This window comes from Salarias fasciatus, chromosome 2, assembly GCF_902148845.1.
Source record: "Salarias fasciatus chromosome 2, fSalaFa1.1, whole genome shotgun sequence".
Lineage (NCBI taxonomy): Eukaryota > Metazoa > Chordata > Actinopteri > Blenniiformes > Blenniidae > Salarias > Salarias fasciatus.
In genome coordinates this window covers 28,880,541-28,901,797 of record NC_043746.1, presented here as the reverse complement: position 1 = coordinate 28,901,797, position 21,257 = coordinate 28,880,541, and the positions used below count along the sequence as shown (strand labels likewise).

Here is a 21,257-nt window from a genome sequence, read left to right as displayed (position 1 = left end):
ATTGGTTGCTGTAGAAATAATTCTGGAATTCCTGAAGAAGTTGTTCAAGGGAAGGTGGGACATCACACACGACAATGCATGCACGCACACTCACACGCACACGCACACACACACACACACACACACACACACACACACTCCTGAAGTTGTTCCTTTTTCGTTTGTTTTGTTAAAAAGTTCAATTAGCATAAATTGCAATAAAAGTTATTTTGTATTTTAAAGTCATCTGCTGTAATCATTTGATTATACAGTAAAATGTTTTCATTACCTTTCCACATCCTGGCTGTAGATAAGGCAGCACTTTTACCATTTAAAATTAATTGAAACCACATTGATTTATAGTTGAGTAGACATGTCAATGTTGTTTCAATGTTCCTGATGGTTGAAATTCCATCGAAATACCATTGGTCTGTGGTCAGAATTCAATGTTGTTTCAATGTTAAAAAATGGTGCAACATGATGTTGAATCAACATCAGATTCCAACGTTGATTCAATGACTTATAATTGAAAAAATAACATTGATTCAACATAGTTTCAATAACTGCTTGCTGTCCTGGCAACGTTGTTTCAATGTTCCTGATGGTTGAAATTCCATCGAAATACCATTGGTCTGTGGTCAGAATTCAATGTTGTTTCAATGTTAAAAAATGGTGCAACATGATGTTGAATCAACATCAGATTCCAACGTTGATTCAATGACTTATAGTTGAAAAAATAACATTGATTCAATATAGTTTCAATAACTGCTTGCTGTCCTGGCAACGTTGTTTCAATGTTCCCCATGGTTGAAATTCCATAGAAATACCATTGGTCTGTGGTCAGAATTCAATGTTGTTTCAATGTTAAAAAATGGTGCAACATGATGTTGAATCAACATCAGATTCCAACGTTGATTCAATGACTTATAGTTGAAAAAATAACATTGATTCAATATAGTTTCAATAACTGCTTGCTGTCCTGGCAACGTTGTTTCAATGTTCCCCATGGTTGAAATTCCATAGAAATACCATTGGTCTGTGGTCAGAATTCAATGTTGTTTCAATGTTAAAAAATGGTGCAACATGATGTTGAATCAACATCAGATTCCAACGTTGATTCAATGACTTATAGTTGAAAAAATAACATTGATTCAATATAGTTTCAATAACTGCTTGCTATCTGGGAAGGCTTAATTCATTTACTTAAGAGCTTTTCACGTGGGGTTTAAAAGTTAATAGGACGATCACTCCGTAGTGCATTTGATTAAACCCTCTTAATTACCCCAGGTATAATGGGCTATTAGCAAAGGCCCAGTTGTTAAAGGGCAAGTGGGAGATTATTGTTTTTATGAGGTACTTTTTGTTCACCTTTTCCAATGTCATGATTGCTCTGGATGTTAGATTATAACCCGGCTCTTCCTGCTGCGTGATACACATGAGAGTTGTAATTTGGTGATTATTTTTTCATGTAGCTCAAATTAAAAGCGGACCTCGCGTCTTGTTACTGGGATTAAATCGAAAATGTGGACAAACAAAGGGAAGTTTGTCGCCCGGCTGATAAAGAAGACGAAGAATCCGGTGTTTTGGGTTTAACTATAGCTCCCCTCTCCTCTCTCCCTTCTCTCTTCTTCCAGGCACTTTCTTTTTAAAACGGGCACAGGAACGACGCCTTTCTTCGGCGCGGCGGCTCCCGGTTACACCATGGCCACGGGGACGGTGTACTCCACGCCGGCGCGCCCGCTGCCCAGGAACAGCCTGTCCAGGGGGGCCTTCAAGTTCAAGAAGTCGCCCAAGCACTGCTCCTGGAAGTGCACGGCCCTGATCGCCGTGGGCATCGCCGTGCTGCTGTCCGTCATCCTCTGCTACTGCATCGGTACGGCGCTTTCCCCACACCGTCTGGCCTCAAATAGCAAACAGCTTTAAAAAATACTCCGTTAAATGTGCTTTGAAAGGAAAATGTCAGACGAGTAAACTGTGTCTTTTTAATCTTTTCATCCTGACCCCCGAAATGAAAGCTTAAAACTTCACCTGCTTTTCAAGGAGCTGAGGTTTGATTTGAGGTCTGACCTATATCCCCAAATCTTTAAAGGTGCTCTCTTCATGTCCTCCTTTCAGTTTCAATCACGGACACACACCGGTGCCCTCCTCCTTTATCTCTTGTCTTACTTTCTCCACACATCCCTCCCCGGCCCGTCCTCTGTACGCTTGGAGACACATCATTCTCATCTGTTCGAGGCCACACTCCGGCTGGCCTCTCACCTGCGGCCGCCTTTCAAACATCCCGAGGCAGCAAAATTGAAAAAGTTCTCTTTATCTTCATCACACCTTCCGCTTACAGGGTTCAGCTGTGGAATCGCGCGGCGAGGCGGTTCAGCGGGCGAAAATCTAATCTGTGAACTCTTCACATTACCGCGCGCTCTCCGCCGGCGGGGGGCTCGAACAGGGGGTTTCCGAAACGTGAGCAGGAGTTTCGGCCGCGATGCGCCTTCGGCAGAACTGTGAAATCTGCTGGACTCCAGCCAGCACTAACCACTGCCCCACCGCGCCAATCACTTTAACTTCAGTTCTGCTTGCCTGTGTTTTATTAAACAATCTTTTTTTCTTGATTTCTTCCCAAAAATGATGCGATGGGAAAAGATACTCCCTCCCCCTCTGTCCTCTTTCAGCTCCCTCACGTCCCCCAGGAGAGCCCCGCCCCACACATTGAGCACCATGTGTGCCTTTCTCCCTGATTTACAGGAATAAATAAACACATTAAATCAATATTGTGACTTTTTCCGTCTTCAGTGGCCATAATTTCGCAAATAACACGTTGTGTTTCTTGCTCAACCATCCAGTGAAACTGAATTAACTCTTGTCAAAGCTCTGCTAAATATATCGCCCCTGAACACTTTTGTTATTGCCTGATTAGTAGTTGCAGCGAAAAGCAGTCATCCAAATACATAAAAACCAGATTTTTTTTTTTTTTTTTTTTTTTTTTCAGTTTAAGGTCGAGAAAACATGGCGCTGTTATCTGCAGTGACATTAGACAGTCCTCCGACATGTCGTCCGGTCACATGGAACAAATGATAGGCATGCTGTCTGGATTGAATGGAGATGACATGCCTCTTAATCTGGATGAAGCTTGATCTCTGCCGGGAGTCTTTCTATTTCACCGGTTTTTCCCATTTTTTGCAGCAATTGCAGATGTGCTGATACGATTCAGTCGAGTCTATCCGACTAAGCTCTCAGTCAGATATGCAGGCTGTGGCACAGTCTCCGACAAGACATCCCTGTCTGGTTCCCTTTGACAGCGGGCCGTGCATCATCTCCACCCTTCTGATCCCAGTTCATAAAACGACAGGCCGCTCGGGTCCTCGGGGGTTTGTGGTCAAACAGAAGCATGGAGGGGAGGTTAAAGTCAAAGTTTTCAAGCTGGAATCTCAAGAAGCAGTTCCACAACATGTGACAGACGTCACAGCAACATTTATGTATTTCTGCTAAAAAAAAAAAAACACTTTGAAGCAAAAAAGGGGGCGTGTCCCAGATTTGATTGACAGCCTCGTAGCGAATGTGTGATCAACATTTTTGCAGTGTCTCGTGTTTTTTTCATCCCATGTTTTTCTCACCTCAAGTTTTCACGCAGACGCACGTCAGAAGTGATCTGCTGATGGTTTGACTGGATAAAAACCAGTTTAGGTGTGATGTTGCACATGAATGCTGATTTACTAACAGGATTGCGTCTGACACACGTGCAAAAGAATTTACAACCAATGTTAGTTTATTTGTACAAAGACATGACATCTTAAATTAAGCTTTAAATTGTGGCCGCCAGTCAGCATTTTGTGGCTGTAAAGTATTATTTTGATGCCACCATATAGTAAGTTGATGCCATAAAGTAATGATTTGAAGCTAATAAATAGTAATTTGCAATTAAAAGATAGTAACTTGTAGCTACTGAATAGTCATTTTTTGCTAATAAATAATAATTTAAGGCCAGAAATAGTCATTTGTGGCCACAAAATAGTAATTTGTGGCTACTAAATAGTAATTCAAGGCCAGAATTAGTAATTCTTGGCTACTGAATAACAATTTGTGGCCACAAAATTGTAATTTGTGGCTACTAAATTGTAATTTGTGACTACTAAATAGCATTTCTGTGACCATGAAATATTATTTTGTGGCAAAAAAAAAATTGTAATTTGAGACCCTAAATAGTAATTTCTTACCGCTAAATAGTCAGTTGAGGCCATGAAATTCTATAATGTGGCCATAAAATAATAATTTGTGGCCACTAAATAGTCATTTGTGCCCACAAAATTCTGTAATGTGTGAAAAAAAAAAAAACATAATGTGTAGCTCCTACGTGATAATTTGTGGCTACCGAGTTTAAATTTGTGACCAGGTTTTTGTCTTCGGCTCTTTATATTTGTCTTAGAGAATATGGAAGCTCTGACGAGTGTTCCACACAGTGTGTACCTGAATACATGAACGGATCTGGGTTCAGTGCAGGACTTGACTTAAAGCCTCTGAGGCCGAGCGTTCGGGACTCGGCGCTGCGTTCAGTGAACACAGCCCACCGATTCTAAACAGGGTCGGATGCATGTAAAGCTCTTATTGAGTCACTCCTGTTTGCACGGGACGTCAGTCTCGCTGTTATTCTTAGTAAATCGCCTGCGTCAGGCACACGGGCTTAGCGGCTGTGTGTCAGGATCTCGGTAAATCAGAGCTGCAGTGGTCCATCGTGGTCTGAGGTGGGCGCTGTCTTTTTTTTAACATTTCACCTCATGAACGGTTTTCTGTTCACTCATGATGCAGCACGGATGGTGAATCTTGTCCAGGATCACCTCATTTACCTCCTCTGCTTACATAAAGCATCACTCGGCGAACCCTCTGCGTGCAAATAAATAAATAAATTTCTTCTGTTTAGCGTGATTGATCGAATCCTTCAGCATATCGATCGCTGCTGGACAGTGATGATCTGCCAATCAATGAACGGAATGATGGTTTCATCCTCAGACGAATCCGCTTCAAACACGTTTTGAATATTTAGGATTGACCTGTCTGGATGACAGCGTGGCGAGAGCCTTCTCTCCGGCGCTGTAACGTCAGTACGGCGGTATAGAGAAAGAGCGTGACGCCGGCTGTGCTGCAGAGCTGCATGAGCGTCTGAACTGGAGGCAGAACGAAGACACGCCCCCCCACTGAATCCTCACACACGTCCGCATTTTACTGGAAATGAAGAAATATTCACAGGTTGATGTGGGAAAATACTTCAATAGCGTGATTTTTTTTTCCCCTTTTTTTCTTTTTTGGGACAATTATTTGGCACAGTTCAAAAGATAAATAGCCAGTTAGTGTACATTCAGAAGATAAAAGCTGGAGGAATGTATTTTTTTCTCTCTTTTTTTTTTATTTCCGGGGATCTTTAAAGAGCACCTCGGCCCTCGAAGCCTTTGTTGTAAAAGAAGCAGAAACACACCTATTGTGTCACAGCGGAAAAGCTTTAATCTCCGTCAGGAAGACAAAGTAATGCTCATCCTCTCCTCCTCCGTCCTTTGGGCATTATTTCCAGGGAGAATGCTCCTGAATGTTTTGTTGTTGTTCTTGTTATTTCTTGTTGTTTTTACGGCGCGCGCCGCCGCTGACTTCCTGCTAACCTTTAGAATCTTGACCACAGCAATAAAGCCGATACAGATTCATCTCTCCTCGTGCCCTCTCTTGTCATCCCGGCCCTTAATCTTTACGCTCTGCCTCTCTCCCTCAGCGAATATATAAGTATTCATCCAGCGCGCAGGCAGGGGAAATGTGACACAGTTGTATAAGGAGAAATATGGCGACGCTGGGAAGATCCTATAACCAGTGTTTTATTGCCGAATGGAGAGGGAAGTGCTCTGTTGGAGGAGAGGTCATAAATGTGCTATATCACTATCAATATTCATCATCCCTTTATTGACTTAACTGTTTTGTTACTTGTTGTGCTTGATGATTCCACCTCGTAAAAATTAGCGGTGCTGTATGTACATATAGACGGATATCTGCATATTTACCGGGGCTCCCCTTTGTGCAGGAATCAGTTTCTATTTTTGTTTGCCTCTCATGAGCTTCTGCTCGGAACAGATCCGCTCAGTTTACGGAGGGAAAATGTGCCGAGACAGTCATTTGTTCAGCTGTTGTCACTAACAGTTCTAGCAGATTGGATTCATTTACAACATTTTCATCCCAACAATCACCAAGTTGTTTAATTGTAGACCTGTCAGATGTTTGGGAATTGTATTATTGGCCGGGTGCCAGAGTGTGTGGCTGGTGCTGTCTCTTGCTCGCTGTGTGTGTGTGTGTGTGTGTGAGAGGCTGAGTTAAACAGATGCAGCCCTCTGCCACTTGCCTCAGGTGTCTCGGAGTGTTTCCACTACTTCCTCCCTCTTTCATCCGCCGCCAGTTCACCTGCCAGGTGCGGCGGCTCGCCGAGCGGCGAGGTGTGCTGGCGCCGCAGAGCCTCTCCTCCACCGTCGACTCACACACTCCCATTAACTCCAAGACAGACGCATCCGCATCCATCACCGCACCGCCTCACCTCATCTGTTTCGTGTTATTATCAGGACCTAATTCTCTATATCTCCGTTTTTGAAGTTTCATCAATCAGCATGATTGAAAGATTTTGAATAAATCAAGTCTTGACAGTTATTGTGGAGAAATGGCTACATTTTTAAAAAAAATACATTTAAATATTAAGAAATCTGTAAATTATAAAAACGTCTTCATGTCTTTTGAATGTGTTTTTGTGCTGGATGTGCATGAACTGCACGATAACAGCGCTGTGACTGAACGATGGGTTGGGGTTAAGGTTTCGCTCGTCGACTTCCATCGTTTTTTAAGGTAAATCTTTTGCTTTCTAAAGCCGTGAAGTGCAATTTAAGGAATTATTTTTTTAAACACTGACCTTTAGCTACTTTCTGATACTGAGTACGGATGAGGACTTATTAAATTCCATAAAGCTTAATTCACACTTCATTATGCTAACAGCATGCGAAGGCCGCCGCCTCCACACACCCTCGGCGTCAACGCTGCGTCACCTCCGCCCGCCGGACCGTCTGCAGGACGACTGCAGACCCAGGTGGCTGCTCCCGAGTGTTTCAGTGACACGTTAATCATGCTTAGCATGTAGCATCGCGGGTGTGTCTTTAGCATGTAGCACGTAGCATGGCTCAGAGCGACACACTGACCAGTTGTGCTTCTGACTCTGCTGCTGGTTACGTTTCTGGCGATGAACCAGCCGTTTTTCTCCTCCCCTTGATATTTTGCAGTCTGTCTTTCTTTGCGCTTGTCATTAAATTTACAGACTCTCCAGCCGTGTACGTTTGCTAGTCTCCTCCTTCGTACTTGCAGGTGTTGGACGATGGTCCATCAGGATGGTCACCATGGTGACGGTATCAGTGCTTCCCTGGTAGAAATATTCCCCTCTTTTATTGAGATCACTGTACAGGAATCCTTGATCTTAATGAATTCACTATAATTAATTCAGAAGAAATGCAAACGGGTCGGCTACAAAGGATCACTTTTGAAAGATTACAGATAATATAAGCTGTCATGCTTCAGAATCAGTTGAGTTCAGGTTAGATTTTTTGACTGACTTAACTTGACTTGAGTAGAATGATCCCAAAAATTGGAGGCGTCCAAACCAGCAACAGCAGCTCCTGCAATTCAGATGAGGCGGACCTGCTGAGGTGAGGCTTTCCTCTTCCAGCTCTGCAAACTGGCCTGATTGGAAAGATTTCAGCGATTGTTCAGATATGTGGAGGCCAATCAGGACCCGGTCCAGCTCTGATGCTCTGATTGGATGCAGGAACACCATGTGGATTTTTGGAAATGCACTTTAAATTGAGCTGCATAAACAAGCGCTGAATGTGTTCTTACTGAATGTGCCTGGCTTCGCCTTCCGCCGCCGGACTAAATATAGAGGCTGTATGGGCTGTTCGCTGCAGTCTGGGGCTTTGGAAGTGTGCTCCTTAAATGATTTCTTAGGATGAGGCTCATTCCTTGTGAGAAAATTGGGAAAAGAGGCCGTCCTACTATGAGTTATTTTCTGTTTTGTCGAATAAAGTGAGAATCCTGACGTTGCGGGACGCAGCAGGAGGACGGATGGTGCTGCAGCCTCCACTCCAGAGCCTATCTCCATCCCCTCTTTGAGGAAACGGCTGTTTCTCATCCTAATCGAACGCTACGAGCCTCGTGAGACGACCGCGGGGAGACACAAAGCCGGCTTCTGATGCCGCAGGACCCAGAGAGGCAGGAGGGAAGAGGCCGTGCCGGTCCATGTTTTGGGAGGGATGCTGCTGATCCATTCAAGGTTGATGGAAACACAAACCCAGAAAACAGGAACTTCTGTGGCTCGCCTCCTTCCAGCCGTGCAGTTTAATCCCTCTGGGAGCTTTCTGAGGAGATGCAGAGGCAGGTTCCAGCATAAAACAGTGTTTATCTCAATAATTTCCAGCCTGCTACTCTCCCAGTTCTTGCTGGCACCCTGTGACTCCAGATGGGCCACCTTTCTCCCCGCTAAACGGCTCCGCTGTTCTCAGCGACGACAGCCATCACAGCGATGGTACCTGCATAAATTACTCCCCAAACACGATCTCTGCCAAATTTCCTCGTTTTATTTATCTTATCTGTGAAGGAGGGAAGCGTCTCTCGTGGGGAATGGCGCACACGCTGTTTGGATTTGCTGTGGGTGCAGCCGGGAGGATCCACTTGTTTGTGGTGAGGACGGCGAGCGCGACATGCATGTCAGAGCTCAAACAAACATGTTGTGAACTTAGGAATCCATCCTCCCATTAATCTTGGATGTAAATGCTCCACGGGGCGGATTTTGACACGGGCGATTAGAAGCTCGGGAAGAGGAATTTCTCCTGGCCCATAAATATTAATTGAACTGGCCTCGGCCGCAGGAATAACTTATGTAAATTCATAAATTGAGGGCTATTCACCTCAAAGCAATTTGTTGATGAGGTAAGTGGGAGCGGGGCCGCGGTGCACTAAGAGCAGTGAAGAGGGCCCGGCTCGCCGCGCTCCACGCCACGGAAAGGACAGAAAGGCAGGAATCAAGAGCCTCTGCACCTGAGAGGGAGGAAAGGGGATCAGGAATCAGCCCAGCGGAGCCGGTGGCTCCCATCAGCCTCGCTTATTCATCCAAAGGGTTTTTCTTTTTGTTTTTTTGTTTTTCTGGCGGTGTCAGTTTTCACGCGGTATTAATTTTGACTTGCTGGGAGGAGCCCCGGGGGAGCCGGAGTCCGCCCGGGAGCTCGTCACTTCCACGAGGTCAGACTCATCACTCTTAAATTGATTAGCCTGAAATTTAATAGACCTGCTCATGAAGCCGGCAGGACGGATCCCGGCGTTGTTGCTAAACAAGAGAGCTGAGTTTGAACGGCGTCGATCCCCCGATGCTGCCGCTCCGCGCGTCACACACTGTTAGTTCACCACCGGGTTCATTTCAGTCATCAGAAGAGTAAAAGAAAATAATTATCTACAAAATCAGAAGCTTCCAAACTTTTGTTTGTCACTCTCACTGAGTTTTCTGAGCTTTTCTTTGTGGTGGAGGATCTGAGCATCCCTGAGCGGCCCAGCTTCGGCCCACGTGCCTGATGTTTGACACCCAAGTTCTGAATTGTTAATACTTGTGAATATAATGGTTTGTTTCTGTGTGTGTGTGTGTGTGTGTGTATGTGTGTGTGTGTCTTCCCACTGGTTCATAACTCTGAGCCTTATTCCGACTGGCAAAGTCGAAGTAATAAAAACTCAATTTACTGCAGCGTTCAACATTAAACCGCAGCTTCCGAGACCCGCAGGTTCCATTTTTAGGTTTTAATGTTGTTTTGACAGCACGTAGATATTTTGTTTCCATTTCAAAGGCAGGTACGTACAGCTATGCTACAGCGTTTCCTCTGCTTCTGAAGCCGCTCTGTTCTCCAGAATGGAATTAATGCTCCCAAACATTTGGATTTATACTCAGAGAGCAGGAGGAGCGCTTCAGCAGACACATCCAGACTGGACGGACGGACGGACGGACGGACGGTTTCATGACCTGGTCAAATCTTAAAAATATTGATAATATTCAAGCAGAACTTTGCAGATTCCTTTTGTTTTTTATCCGTGGGAAAGAAAAGCATTTCTCCTCCGTCAACATGAACTGGCAAATATTGATAGGCTGAGCCCGGCCGGTGAACCTGGCGAGCGTCACCCATTACGGAGAGCTTATTGCCTGTGGAGCTGAGCGGGACCGGCGCTCCGTGTTTGTGGAGGCATTGTCTGCCGCTCGGCGTCTGCACGCCGTCCCGGTGCCTGCCAGTCAGCTTACAGCAGCTTGAAAGGGGATATTTCACTAAATAATTTTCATAAATACGAGATTGGCTGGGTAAAAAGATGGAGCTACTTTTTTTTTTTTCTCCAGCTAATACTCTAACCTGCTTTAATTTCCTGCTGTCAATCATCGGCGGGAGTCGGTGTCACTTCTGTTCAGGCGGTGGGTGTTTCACTCCCAGCTAATGCTCCGTGTCCTCGGTTGATCCTTGTAATTTGGGGCCCGGCTTAGCAGATTGTGTTTTCTCTGGATCCTTTCCTCGGTGAAAAGTCCAAAAAACTTGTACACTGACAGAACTGACAATACTTGCACAGCGTGTTTGCGCTCGGTCTCAGAAATAAAGGAGGGTATTTTGGAGAATGATTCAAGCATTCTTTTTGCAAATCGTGTCAAGATGCAGCCTCTTCCCCTTCGTTTCACTGGAGTGGAGTAAATATAGCATATGACTCAGGGCAGCTATACATGCAACAAAAAAAAACAAGCCAAAAAAGAGACAAATGATCAAATAAAGTTAGATCTTGCAGCTTTCACACTGGCAGCTACCGTCTGAGGGAAGTCAGACTTCATGTCCAAACTATTGATAAACCAGTCAGAAACTGTTCCTACTGCTGCTGTTGTTGCTAGTTGGCTTCGCCGGAACGCAGATTGATTTGGACAAGCAGCGTGATATCGAATAAATGTGCTGCGTACCCAGAAATGATCACTAAATGTTAAAGCCGCATTATTTGACTGAAATCCAAGGCCGCGGCGCCGCCTGTTCATTTGATCCATCAAGGACGACCGCCTGCTCTCTCATGCAACCGATGCCAAGTATTTTCATCTGCGGGCTTTTAACAAACACACACACCCTGTTTCTTAACAAAGTGTCTCCTGATAACCCGGCCACGCTAAGTTTTCCATCTCGCTTTTTGGTCTGCCTCACATTTGATATTCTCCCCGGCCCCACATCCACCTCTCAAGTTATTTGCTGCAGTCGATATCCATCTTCCCAGCGAGCGACGGGTGTTGCTGAAAAGTTCCTCCCGCAGATCAAATGGTCGGAAATCAAGATGCTTCCTCAGCATGTTCCCTGGCTGGTGACTTTGAAGGAGATTGGCCCTCTCGCTGTGCACACACAAGCGCCTCGGCTTCCCAAAACAACAAGAACACAGTTTGATTGCATCCAATACTGCGACAATAAAGCAGGTTGTCTGAATGAAAGCCAGACACAGTTTAGTTATGTAAGAGAACTAGAGGAGTGTTGCAACATCCTCCCCTCTCACTCCCCCCCCCCCCCTCCCCCGCTGCGAGTGTCTTTCTCAATACACTGCCTGACACTTTCTTAAAAGTCTACCACTTTTTTGTCTCTTCCTCACCCACACACACACACACACACACACACACACACACACACACACTCACAGTGGCTTGGTCAGTCCAGGTGTGTGAGCATTGTGTCGCTGACAGAGACAGCAGCCGCCGGCGTTCAGACACTTTGGAGCGTTAATGAACGGCGCTCCCCGAGGAAACATGCCACAGCAGCAGGGTTCCCGGGTATCGATCCGGAGGACTTTGTCCGGACCGCGTCGGCGCTGTGTTTCCACAAACGCCGCCGAAATGCAGAATGTACAGTGAAATATTGGGAGTGGAGCTGCTGTTGTGTTGCGCCTGGACCCGGTCCATCCATTGTGCTCTCCCACTGGTCTTTTGTGCTTAAGTGGCCTGAGTGTTTCTGTGCGATTATTTGCTTATTTGTTTACCCATTTCTACAAGCCCACGCAGTTTTTTTCTTTTTTTGTGTGCATGTGTGCGTATGTCTGTGTGTGTGCGTGCGTGTGTGTGTGTGTGTGTGTGTGTGTGTGTGTGTGTGTGTGTGTGTGTATTTCACAGCCATGCACCTTTTCGGCCTCAATTGGCAGCTCCGAGAGTTGGACAACCAGCCGGCTTTTGAAAACGGAGGAGTTGGGAAGACAGGGCCCACTCAGTCCAGCATAGTGACAGCTCTGGCTGCTGATGGTGAGGACAACAGAAAGACGTCTAATATTGTGCTCATGCACAATATTAAGAACATTCTTTTATGTTTCTTTCACTGTATTTTGAATTTTTATTTGTGCTTTCATAATTATTATTTTTTTCTTTGCAAAATAGGAAACCCTGTGAGAATTTAACAAGTCAATGAAGTGGTGGCTTCAACAAAGCAATTGGAACGGGGGTGTCAAACATGAGGCTTGTGGGCCAAAAACAGGCAGTTCGAAGCAGCCTTGGAGTCCAGTCTGCAAAGGCTAACAGCGATTGTCCGATAAAGCTTTCACCTTTACTGATTTGACCGCTGGGGATTGCAGTGTTTAATTAAAAGTGGTAATATGCGTCTCTGAGACACAGATAGCAGGGATGCTTGTATCAGAGCCATCAGACATGCAGCCAGAACTGCTGCTGGTAATGAACCGGGATGCTTTTAAAACACACACGCTAAACGCTGCAGAAGTTTGCATCCCAATATTTCAAATGTCAATTTTTTTTTATTTTGGAAAAACTTCAGATTTTATAAACCATGCAGTCAGCCCCTGAACTAAAGTGAGTTTCACAATCCGGACTTCAACAAACAGTCAAACACTCATCGCCTGTGATTAAGAGGTTTTTAGATTAAAGGCTGAGTTGAGGTGAAAAAGGGTGGGAAAAAAAAAAAAAACAGGTTCAAGGAGACTTATTACACCTGTATTCAAATGTGCAAATAGAATAAATCAAGGAAAAGTTCAAATGATGATTAAAAAGTACAAATCGCAACAGCAGGAGGATTCGCCCTCCGCACCGGGCTCAATGTCCGCCTTTCAGAATTCACCGAGATCCTTCAGCTGCAGAATATTAATTAACTGATTCCAGGCTTCTTTGTATTCGCCAATCATAATCTTGGACCATTGTGCATTCATCAACAAGCGGGCAGGCCATCTCGGCTCACCTTTACAGCAAACGCCACCAAATTAATCTCTGCGCACACACCGCGGCGTTTAGAATGCACGGCCACGGAGGCATTAATTGAGTTGAGTAGGCCAAGCAAAAGCTCGATTGTTTAAACTCGGCTAGATTTAAATCCTCATAAGTACTGCTAATTAAGATAGCACGAGGCAGGTTTTGGACTGTTTAAAGGCAATCAATAGCCGGCTATTATTCTCCCCCGAGCCAAACTTGGCTTCCAGTCTTCACTTTGACAGAAGCTGAAGTGACAGGCGACGGCCTCGTCACACTCGCCAGGAAGACACATGCAAATAACCGAGGTGTGTTTCCAGCAAATGCATCCAGCTAAGATATAGATATGTCAACAGTATCCTGTGCTTCTGCAGAAATGGAATTGTTTATAGTCAGGGGCCACTTTCTCTTTTTCGCCGTTGTTTCTTTGGACTCACAAATACTCCAGTTTTTTCTTCCTAACAATGAAATTTGTCCTTGTAATAGCACCTTGCAGGCTTCAGTTTTTTTTTTATATGTGGCCACAATTCATATTAAAACCTGCCATTTTCTCCATCTTTGGCTCTTTGAGGACACAGTTCAAAGACATCATTCGCCAAATTGTTTTGATTTGCTGTTATTGGTCTGGCGAGGTAGCGCTTACTATATCTGACAGATTCCATTTAGACCTTATCTGATATGAAGCCGGTCTCTATGAGTCACCAGAACCAAAGAAGAGATGGGAGATGTGGCCTGTTAAGAGTCTTATAAAAAGGCAATTATGTCTGGTCAGTATTTGGAGGGGGTGGGCCGTGCACGGCGGACCGCGGGGAACCATTACGTCTAATCCTGTCTCGCTCGGTCGCTGCACATTTGGAAAAGATATGACTTATCTTATTGTTATGTCTTTGCTTGAATAAAGGAATAAGATTACAGTGGAAAGCCGAAGATAAAATGCAGCCTTAATAGATGTACGGAGATCAGAGAGTTTCACAGGAGCTCAGATTGTGTTTGAGATGTGACTGAACGACTGAACGACCGACTGACGACTGTTTATTCTGATAATCTGGCCGTGTTTCGGTCTGGCAGGACGGACCAGCGTGCTTCACCAGGAGAACAACTCCATCGACACGGGGCAGGTGGACGTAGGGAAGCGGGTGGGCCAGAGCGTCCCGCCGGGGATCTTCTGGCGCTCCCAGCTCAACATGGACCAGCCGCGATTCCTCAAGTTCAACATCTCCGTGCAGAAGAACGCCCTGATCGGAGTGTACGGACGGAAAGGCCTCGCCCCCTCTCACACCCAGGTAAAGAACTGGCAGAGCTCTACTGTATTAAATCAGGGGTTCCTCAAGGTTCTGCCCTGGGTCCTCTTTGATTTACGATGTACATTAACAACCGTGGTCGTAACATTCCACGTGCACGGCTTCACTGTTATGCAGACGATACTGTGATTTACTGCAGTGGTGTTTCTCTTGAACATTTCAAACCTGTGCTGAAAGCTGCCGATGCTGTTGTCTGACACCAGGAAGAGATTCTCTCTCCGTGACTGAAGCCCTGCAGGGCAGTCAGATTGACCTGAATATAAGTATTTTAATTGGTGAACATTTAACTTTTAGATCTCAAGTTGAAACCCCAGTAAAGAAGCTAAATTTCCGCTAGGTTCCTGTTTTAGAATCAACTGGTCGAAGCAGCGTTCCCCCCGATGCTTGACTATGATGATCTACTGTGTATATGCATGTACCTGCCAGATCTTGCATTGCCTGGACACTGTACCACGGTTCATTGAGGCTCGTAGAGGTTTGTCATAACCTGCTAAGCTCTAACTCACCATTGCATCTTCTATGCCAGAGTTCGTTGTCCCTGAACATAGGCAGACATGGGTACATTTTACTTAAAACTGACAATAACTGCCAGTGTCTGATGCTCCTCTGCAGAGTTATTAATGGAGATTTTTCGATGTCCCTGAAATATAATTGTAACTTGGTGCTTTTGCTGTCTGGACGCTTTGAACAAGAGATCCTGCGATCTCAGTGGGTCTCAGCTGGGTCAAAACAGCCGAAATAAAATCTAAAATAAAAGATATTGGCAGCAGAAAAAGGTTGTTTTTGAACTTGCATCACTTCCAAAACAATGACGCACTCAGCTCGTGAATACGGCCATCACCAGCTCCAGAGGAGAATCTGAGGCTCTTCAGCTGCTAAATACTCCATTAACTTCACTGCTTTATTGTCCTGGCACCTGGTGCTGCGGCAGCTACCGTGCAGCGAGTCCACGGAGCTATTTTCACTGCGTCTGGGTTAAAAAAAAAAAAAAAACAGTGGAAAGAGCAGTGAGACTGAACCAAAACAGTAAAGTTTACAACCTGTGACACCTCTCAGCAAATGCTTAGTTTTAATTATAATAACAGTGATTATCACCGCGTTCATCACTATAGGTGATCCTTCTCACATTAAGCTCAGTCATGTGGTCAATTGTAAACACTGGAAAATGAATAAAGCATCTGATTTAGTGAGTCTCGTGGAGGAATCACTGTAATAAAGCGAGAGAAAATGCGTGTGGGCATGAATTTTCCCGTGCGCGTGCATGCGTGTGTGTGTGGGGGGGGGGGGGCGTGCACGGCTTCTACTTCCTCTCAGTGTCTGCTGTTGTGAGAATTCAAGTGTTTCCCAAACGTCTGATGTGTCACTTGAATGACATTTCTGGGCATCTGAATGTCCGATGTGTGCTGATGGTGATGGAAGCACTCAGACAATGTCTATTTTCCACCACACTTGACTGCCAAAGCTCTTAGCTTCACCTTCTCGACATTCTCTCTCAGTAAAGATGGGCTTCACTCGAGTGTAGACAGCCAGGGCGCTCTCTGATGGAGGGAAGCCCGATGCAGGCGACAATAGGTGAGCCGGATTGCACTTTCAAGGTGAAGGGGGGAAAAAAAAAAAAATAATGGAGCTAAACTAAATCAAAGAGCAAAAGGTACTAATTAACAAGACACACTTTTATGTCTGGAGCAATTGTTTTACAGACACTCAAGCCTGTCAATGCCGGACAGCCGGCCCATTGTGGCCACCTCTAAATTACATTCTGTTCAGGTACCGAGGGCACAAATCAATGCATTTACTTAACTGAGCATGAAAGACCCCAATGAGAGGTATTGACTGCTCGTCGTATTCACAGCTCGGAAGACAAGACAGCGTTTAAGTGCAACAGCCTTTCCACCTTCCTCAAATATAGACTTCCTCCATCTGCTATCGAGTGTCTGTCTGCGCTGATACAAAGCAGACAAGTTAGAAGAAACAAACTTTTTTTAATTTTATTTATTTATTTATTTTTTTATTTGGTCCCGGGGAATTTGTACCACACTAAGTGCACTCAATCTAAAGGCCGGAGAATTTACAGGCTGTGAGCTTTCCCCGCGTGTCCATGGGGCATCCGGCAGTCTCCCCACGCCCGGTCTCCTGACTGTTATTCACCTCTATTGTTGGATTGAGATGAGTTGGGGGGGCTTTCACACCGGCTAATCGAGATGTATGCACTCGGCCGGGGGCTTTAAGGCTTGTGGGATGAACTGTTTTATTACTTCCCCCTCAAGTCAACAACACAAAGAAGTCAACTTCCGCCAGGTTAATATCCCCAGCCGGCCCCCCTGCTCCACTCGCAGGGGTTTAAATCACGGCGCTCGCTGCACCTTCGCCGGCCTCCACCCTGTCATTTGCAAGTCAACAGGAAGGTTGCTTTGGCTCCATGTTTGTCCCGTTTCTGGCCTCTAAATCCTGTTTTAATGCACTTTCTGCAGCTATCGTTCAACCATTTAAAAGTCCATTGTGTTTCCGTGAGACTCGCCTTTTTTTAATGGTTTATTCATGATGCTCCCAACTGCAGAACCAAACCACAGATTTTTATTTAAAAAAGTTCACTTTTGGCTTTTAGAGTTATTACATTTAAAATTGAAAAATATTTTTTTGCACAGTTCTAAAGTTATGATGAGACTCTCTGAAACACGAGAAAAGTAAAACCTGAAATATATTAAATATATATATTAAAGAGGCATATTTGAGAATATTTCGAAACAGGAATAAATTAAAAAGTTGCATAAGTTTTATTCTTTTTTATTATTAATTTACTTTTTACTTAATTTGTCAAGACATACACACTCACAAAAAAATTATATCAAGTGTACACACACCTTTCTAAACATGCATACTTATATAAAAACACACATTCAACACATTGATCTAGCTTAACATGTCTGAAAAGGGGGAGGAATAATCTTCCACATGAAGAGATATTAATGAAAAAATGGAATAAACAGGTTTGAAAATCACTAAATAGATTTTTTTTTGTAGAGAAGCAAAAATAAGGATTAGATTAGTTTTTTTTGTCATGTTTATTCGTGTGTCTTTTGACTCTCTGATGCCAGTTTGAATCTTTCTGAAGAAACAAACAAAAAAAACAAAAAAACAAAACACCAGCTTGTTTTTAAAAGGCAAAAGGAATCGTGCCCCAGCATCCGGCTAACAGATAGAGGCTTCCAGCACTCCATCAGATCCTCGTGCAAACAGCCTGAGTCGCTCCTTTAAAAGCAGCTACAGTCCAAATCTGTATGCAGCTCGCCGCCGACCGTCCCGCAGACTCCGCTCCAGCCTCAGCCTCCTCCATAGGCTCGCTACATCTGTGCAGCTTCAACCAGAGGATGTGCCGTCTTCATCTGCTGGCTGTGTGTGTGTGTGTGTGTGTGTGTGTTACTCTGCTTTCTGCTGCAGAGCTCTGCACCCTGCAGCTCCAGTCAAAATGAGGTTCAGGTGTTGAGCAGGTGCAGGGAGAGCAGGTGCACAGCTTTACTCATCGGCTTCGCCTTGTTTACCCCGTAAATCAATGTTTGTTTGAAAGAAATATATAGCGAGAGATAGCATGATGCTGAACTGCCAGCATATGGGAAATAAAAGAAAAACGCCCGAGGTTTTCTCCGCGTTGTGGATGTAATGTGTCAAATATGCTGTAATTGTTTGCTTAACTGCGCATTTACTAATTTCACCTGCATACATTACATTATGAACACGGTAACAAGTAGAAAACATTCATTGTTGTGTGATTTCAAATCAAACACACAACAGGGCGCAGTTATTTATGTTAATTCTTATAAATGAACAATCGCTGAGTATGTTTAAGTCATTTAAAGATAAAAAAATAAGCATTTTATAACAAAACTATGGCAACAGTAGCAATAATTTCATCCAGATTGAATACCTCATGGTGTTCAGACCTCCTGCAGGCCTCTGGCTTGAACTTACACATTTAATACCAATAGATGTGCAACTGGTAATAACATTTTTGAGATTTCATTCAAAAAAATTGAGTTAATCACTTGATTTTGTGCAGGGGATCCAGTTTACATAGATTTCAATGCATTTGTTTGACGTGCAGCTTTAATCGCTATGCAGAGGAGACACATTCCATCCCTCCTTGAATGAGTATAATTAAAGTAAAGGGGGCAGATGCAGACCAGAGGAGGAGTTTATCCCTCCCTGAAAATTATTAACATTATTCTCATGTTCTCGGCAGATAAACACGGCGGTTTACAGCATGCAAAGAAGCTCTCATTGTGTCTCATTTTCAGCATTCGCCACATGAAAACAGAAGGAAAAGGCGTCCTGTGTGTAGAATCGTGGAGAAAAGACTTCTCTAAATAGCTAAATCAGTTCTTTTTTATCTGTATTTTGTGCCAGTGTGCATATCTGCACTTCAGCCATCATCATCTACAACTTACATCAACTTTAATTTAACAGGCTGTAATACTGGGATTGAAAAAGTGCGCTCCCATCAGACATGACAATTTATTTTTGGAGTATTTTTCGGCAATCACCCCAGAGCCGTATCAGCTCCATCAGCACACAAACACCTCTCCAAACAACCTCCATCAACTCCAGAAGAACTGTCGCCGCAAAATCAACACTTATTATGCTTGAATATTTACAGTGCACACAGACCTGGCCCTGAGTTCCTGCTGCTAAAACGAGTGTGGAAAGCATCACATACAGAAAAATGGGAACTTTCTGAACTTTGCTTTACTGCGGACTCACGTAAACATCAACAAAAAGTATGATGTCCATTGGTTATGATTTAAAGCTATAAAGTCTGTAAATATTCTGTAAGATCTCCGGAAATGTGTTCTTTTGATGCCAGACCGGAGGGGGTCTGTCCGAGGGTTTTTCTTCCTGATGGCTCGTCTCGAGCTTCCCGCTGAGTTTCTTCATGACACACTGATTGTGTTGGAGCAGGACGACACTGGAAACCTCCAGACGGGTTCGTGCTGGACGTGACAGGTTTTTATTAAAACGGAATTAAATCAGACAGCAGAGTGGTAACAGCAGAAATAACAATAATGAACAAATAAAAAAAAAAATATGAGTAATGAATGGGGGAATAGCGCCGGCTCTGTAATTTAATAGACACAACTTCTTTATTTAAAAATCAACAGACTTTGCTTTTAATTTTTTATTGTTCCATATTCTCACATTGGAAAATCAATCAGTCCTTTTCTCTCCTTCTGTTCCCTCACATCAACCAGAGCAGAAAGTCTCCTCTCAGCCTGGTTCTGCAGGGTTTTCCTCTCAGCCTGGTTCTGCAGGTTTCTTCCTTTCAAAAGGGAGTTTTTCCTTTGCACAGTCGCTTCTTTTTCCGCTTCTTTTCTCTGTCAAAGCGTCCAGAAGTGACTGTGTTGTATATGAATAAAGTTGAACTGAATGAAATCCTCTCTGTCAGGACATCCTGGGATGAGGGTTCACTGTGTGACAGTACTGTTGGTTTGTCCTCCGCCGCCTTCTCGCTGTCTCGCAGTACGACTTCGTGGAGCTGCTGGACGGCAGCCGGCTCATCGCCAAGGAGCACCGGGCCCTGAGCGAGCCGGACCCCCGGACCCGGCTGGACCACCCCGTCACCGTCCACCAGGCCGGGTTCATCCAGTACCTGGACTCGGGGGTGTGGCACCTGGCTTTCTACAACGACGGGCGCAGCGTGGAGACGGTGTCCTACAACACCATCGTCCAGGGTAGGAGGGCGTGCAGTGGCATGCTGGGAAGTCTCTGGCCGGCATTGTTTAGGCATTAGGCCGCCGCGCTGAACTCGAGATTTGATTGGAGGACAGTGGATCATTGTGCCGGGCGCCATAATGGGAGCTCATACCGAGCATCGATCCTTCCCTCCTATCAACCTCCTCGCCGTTCTCAAGCCTGTGAAATTTCCTTGTGGGTTTTTTGAGGCGGGAGAAACACTAAAGTTGAGTTAACGCTTTTCTATTTCCTTTGGGGAGTTCCATTGATCCGGCCCCCACAAATATGAAGGTATTGACGCGCGGGGGTCAGAATTGCCTGGGCCTGACACCCGGCTCAATGAACATTCAATACGAGCCGCAGCAATAACAAAAAAAAAAAAAAAGAAGAAGTTGGCCCCGCTTAGCGCCGATCAAAATGAGGGCCCCAGCCTTCCGGGAGCGCCCTTCCTGAGCGATGGTCTGTTGAATGAACACAAGATCTGTCTGTAGGATATGTCAGATTAACTTCAACTCAGGGAGGATTTGTGCTGTAAACACTCAGGAGATTGCATGGCTTGTATGGGCATGATCAGTCATTCAAGAGGCCGGGATGGCGCCGGAGCAGCGGGGGAAGCGGCAGAAGAGGGAAATGCGGGAGGGAAATTGAATTATTTGGTCTAATTTAAAATGCCCGTGTGCGCTTTCCCTCAACATGGCTTAGATAGGCCCGGTGTCGCTGCGGCGCGCTGTTCTGGAGGCTTAGACCTTGGTGGGACGTGGACAAATAGCTGTAAAGGCACACCGTGCCTGACACAAGCGCTGGAGATAAGAGATGCTTAGAAATCCCAAATTTATGCAGGAGCGAAAAAGGGAGAAGTTGGTAGCTTGACTCTCTGGCAGTATATCATAAACTGCACAGCTGTCAAACGTTATATGAAAAAGGAATTTCAAATTTGCTCCGTTGTGACAATCCGATGAGTTATTAATAGTCGGACT

At 44.8% G+C, this 21,257-nt stretch overlaps 2 protein-coding genes across 6 annotated transcripts in view; one reads left to right on the top strand and one right to left on the bottom strand.

Moving 5' to 3' along the window:
• The window catches only part of LOC115399588 (teneurin-3), a 154,437-nt gene that overhangs the window by 75,060 nt on the left and 58,120 nt on the right, over nt 1–21,257 (top strand). For all 5 annotated transcript variants that reach the window (XM_030107072.1, XM_030107062.1, XM_030107056.1 and 2 more), the window contains exons 4-7: nt 1,614–1,852; nt 12,182–12,307; nt 14,324–14,538; nt 20,069–20,279. In XM_030107072.1, coding sequence (XP_029962932.1) covers nt 1,614–1,852; nt 12,182–12,307; nt 14,324–14,538; nt 20,069–20,279 — 791 coding nt within the window. The remainder of the gene's footprint in view (nt 1–1,613; nt 1,853–12,181; nt 12,308–14,323; nt 14,539–20,068; nt 20,280–21,257) is intronic.
• The window catches only part of ctso (cathepsin O), an 81,617-nt gene continuing 79,331 nt past the window's right edge, over nt 18,972–21,257 (bottom strand). The window contains exon 14 of the transcript XR_003932686.1: nt 18,972–19,541. The gene's annotated coding sequence lies outside the window, so the exon portion shown is untranslated. The remainder of the gene's footprint in view (nt 19,542–21,257) is intronic.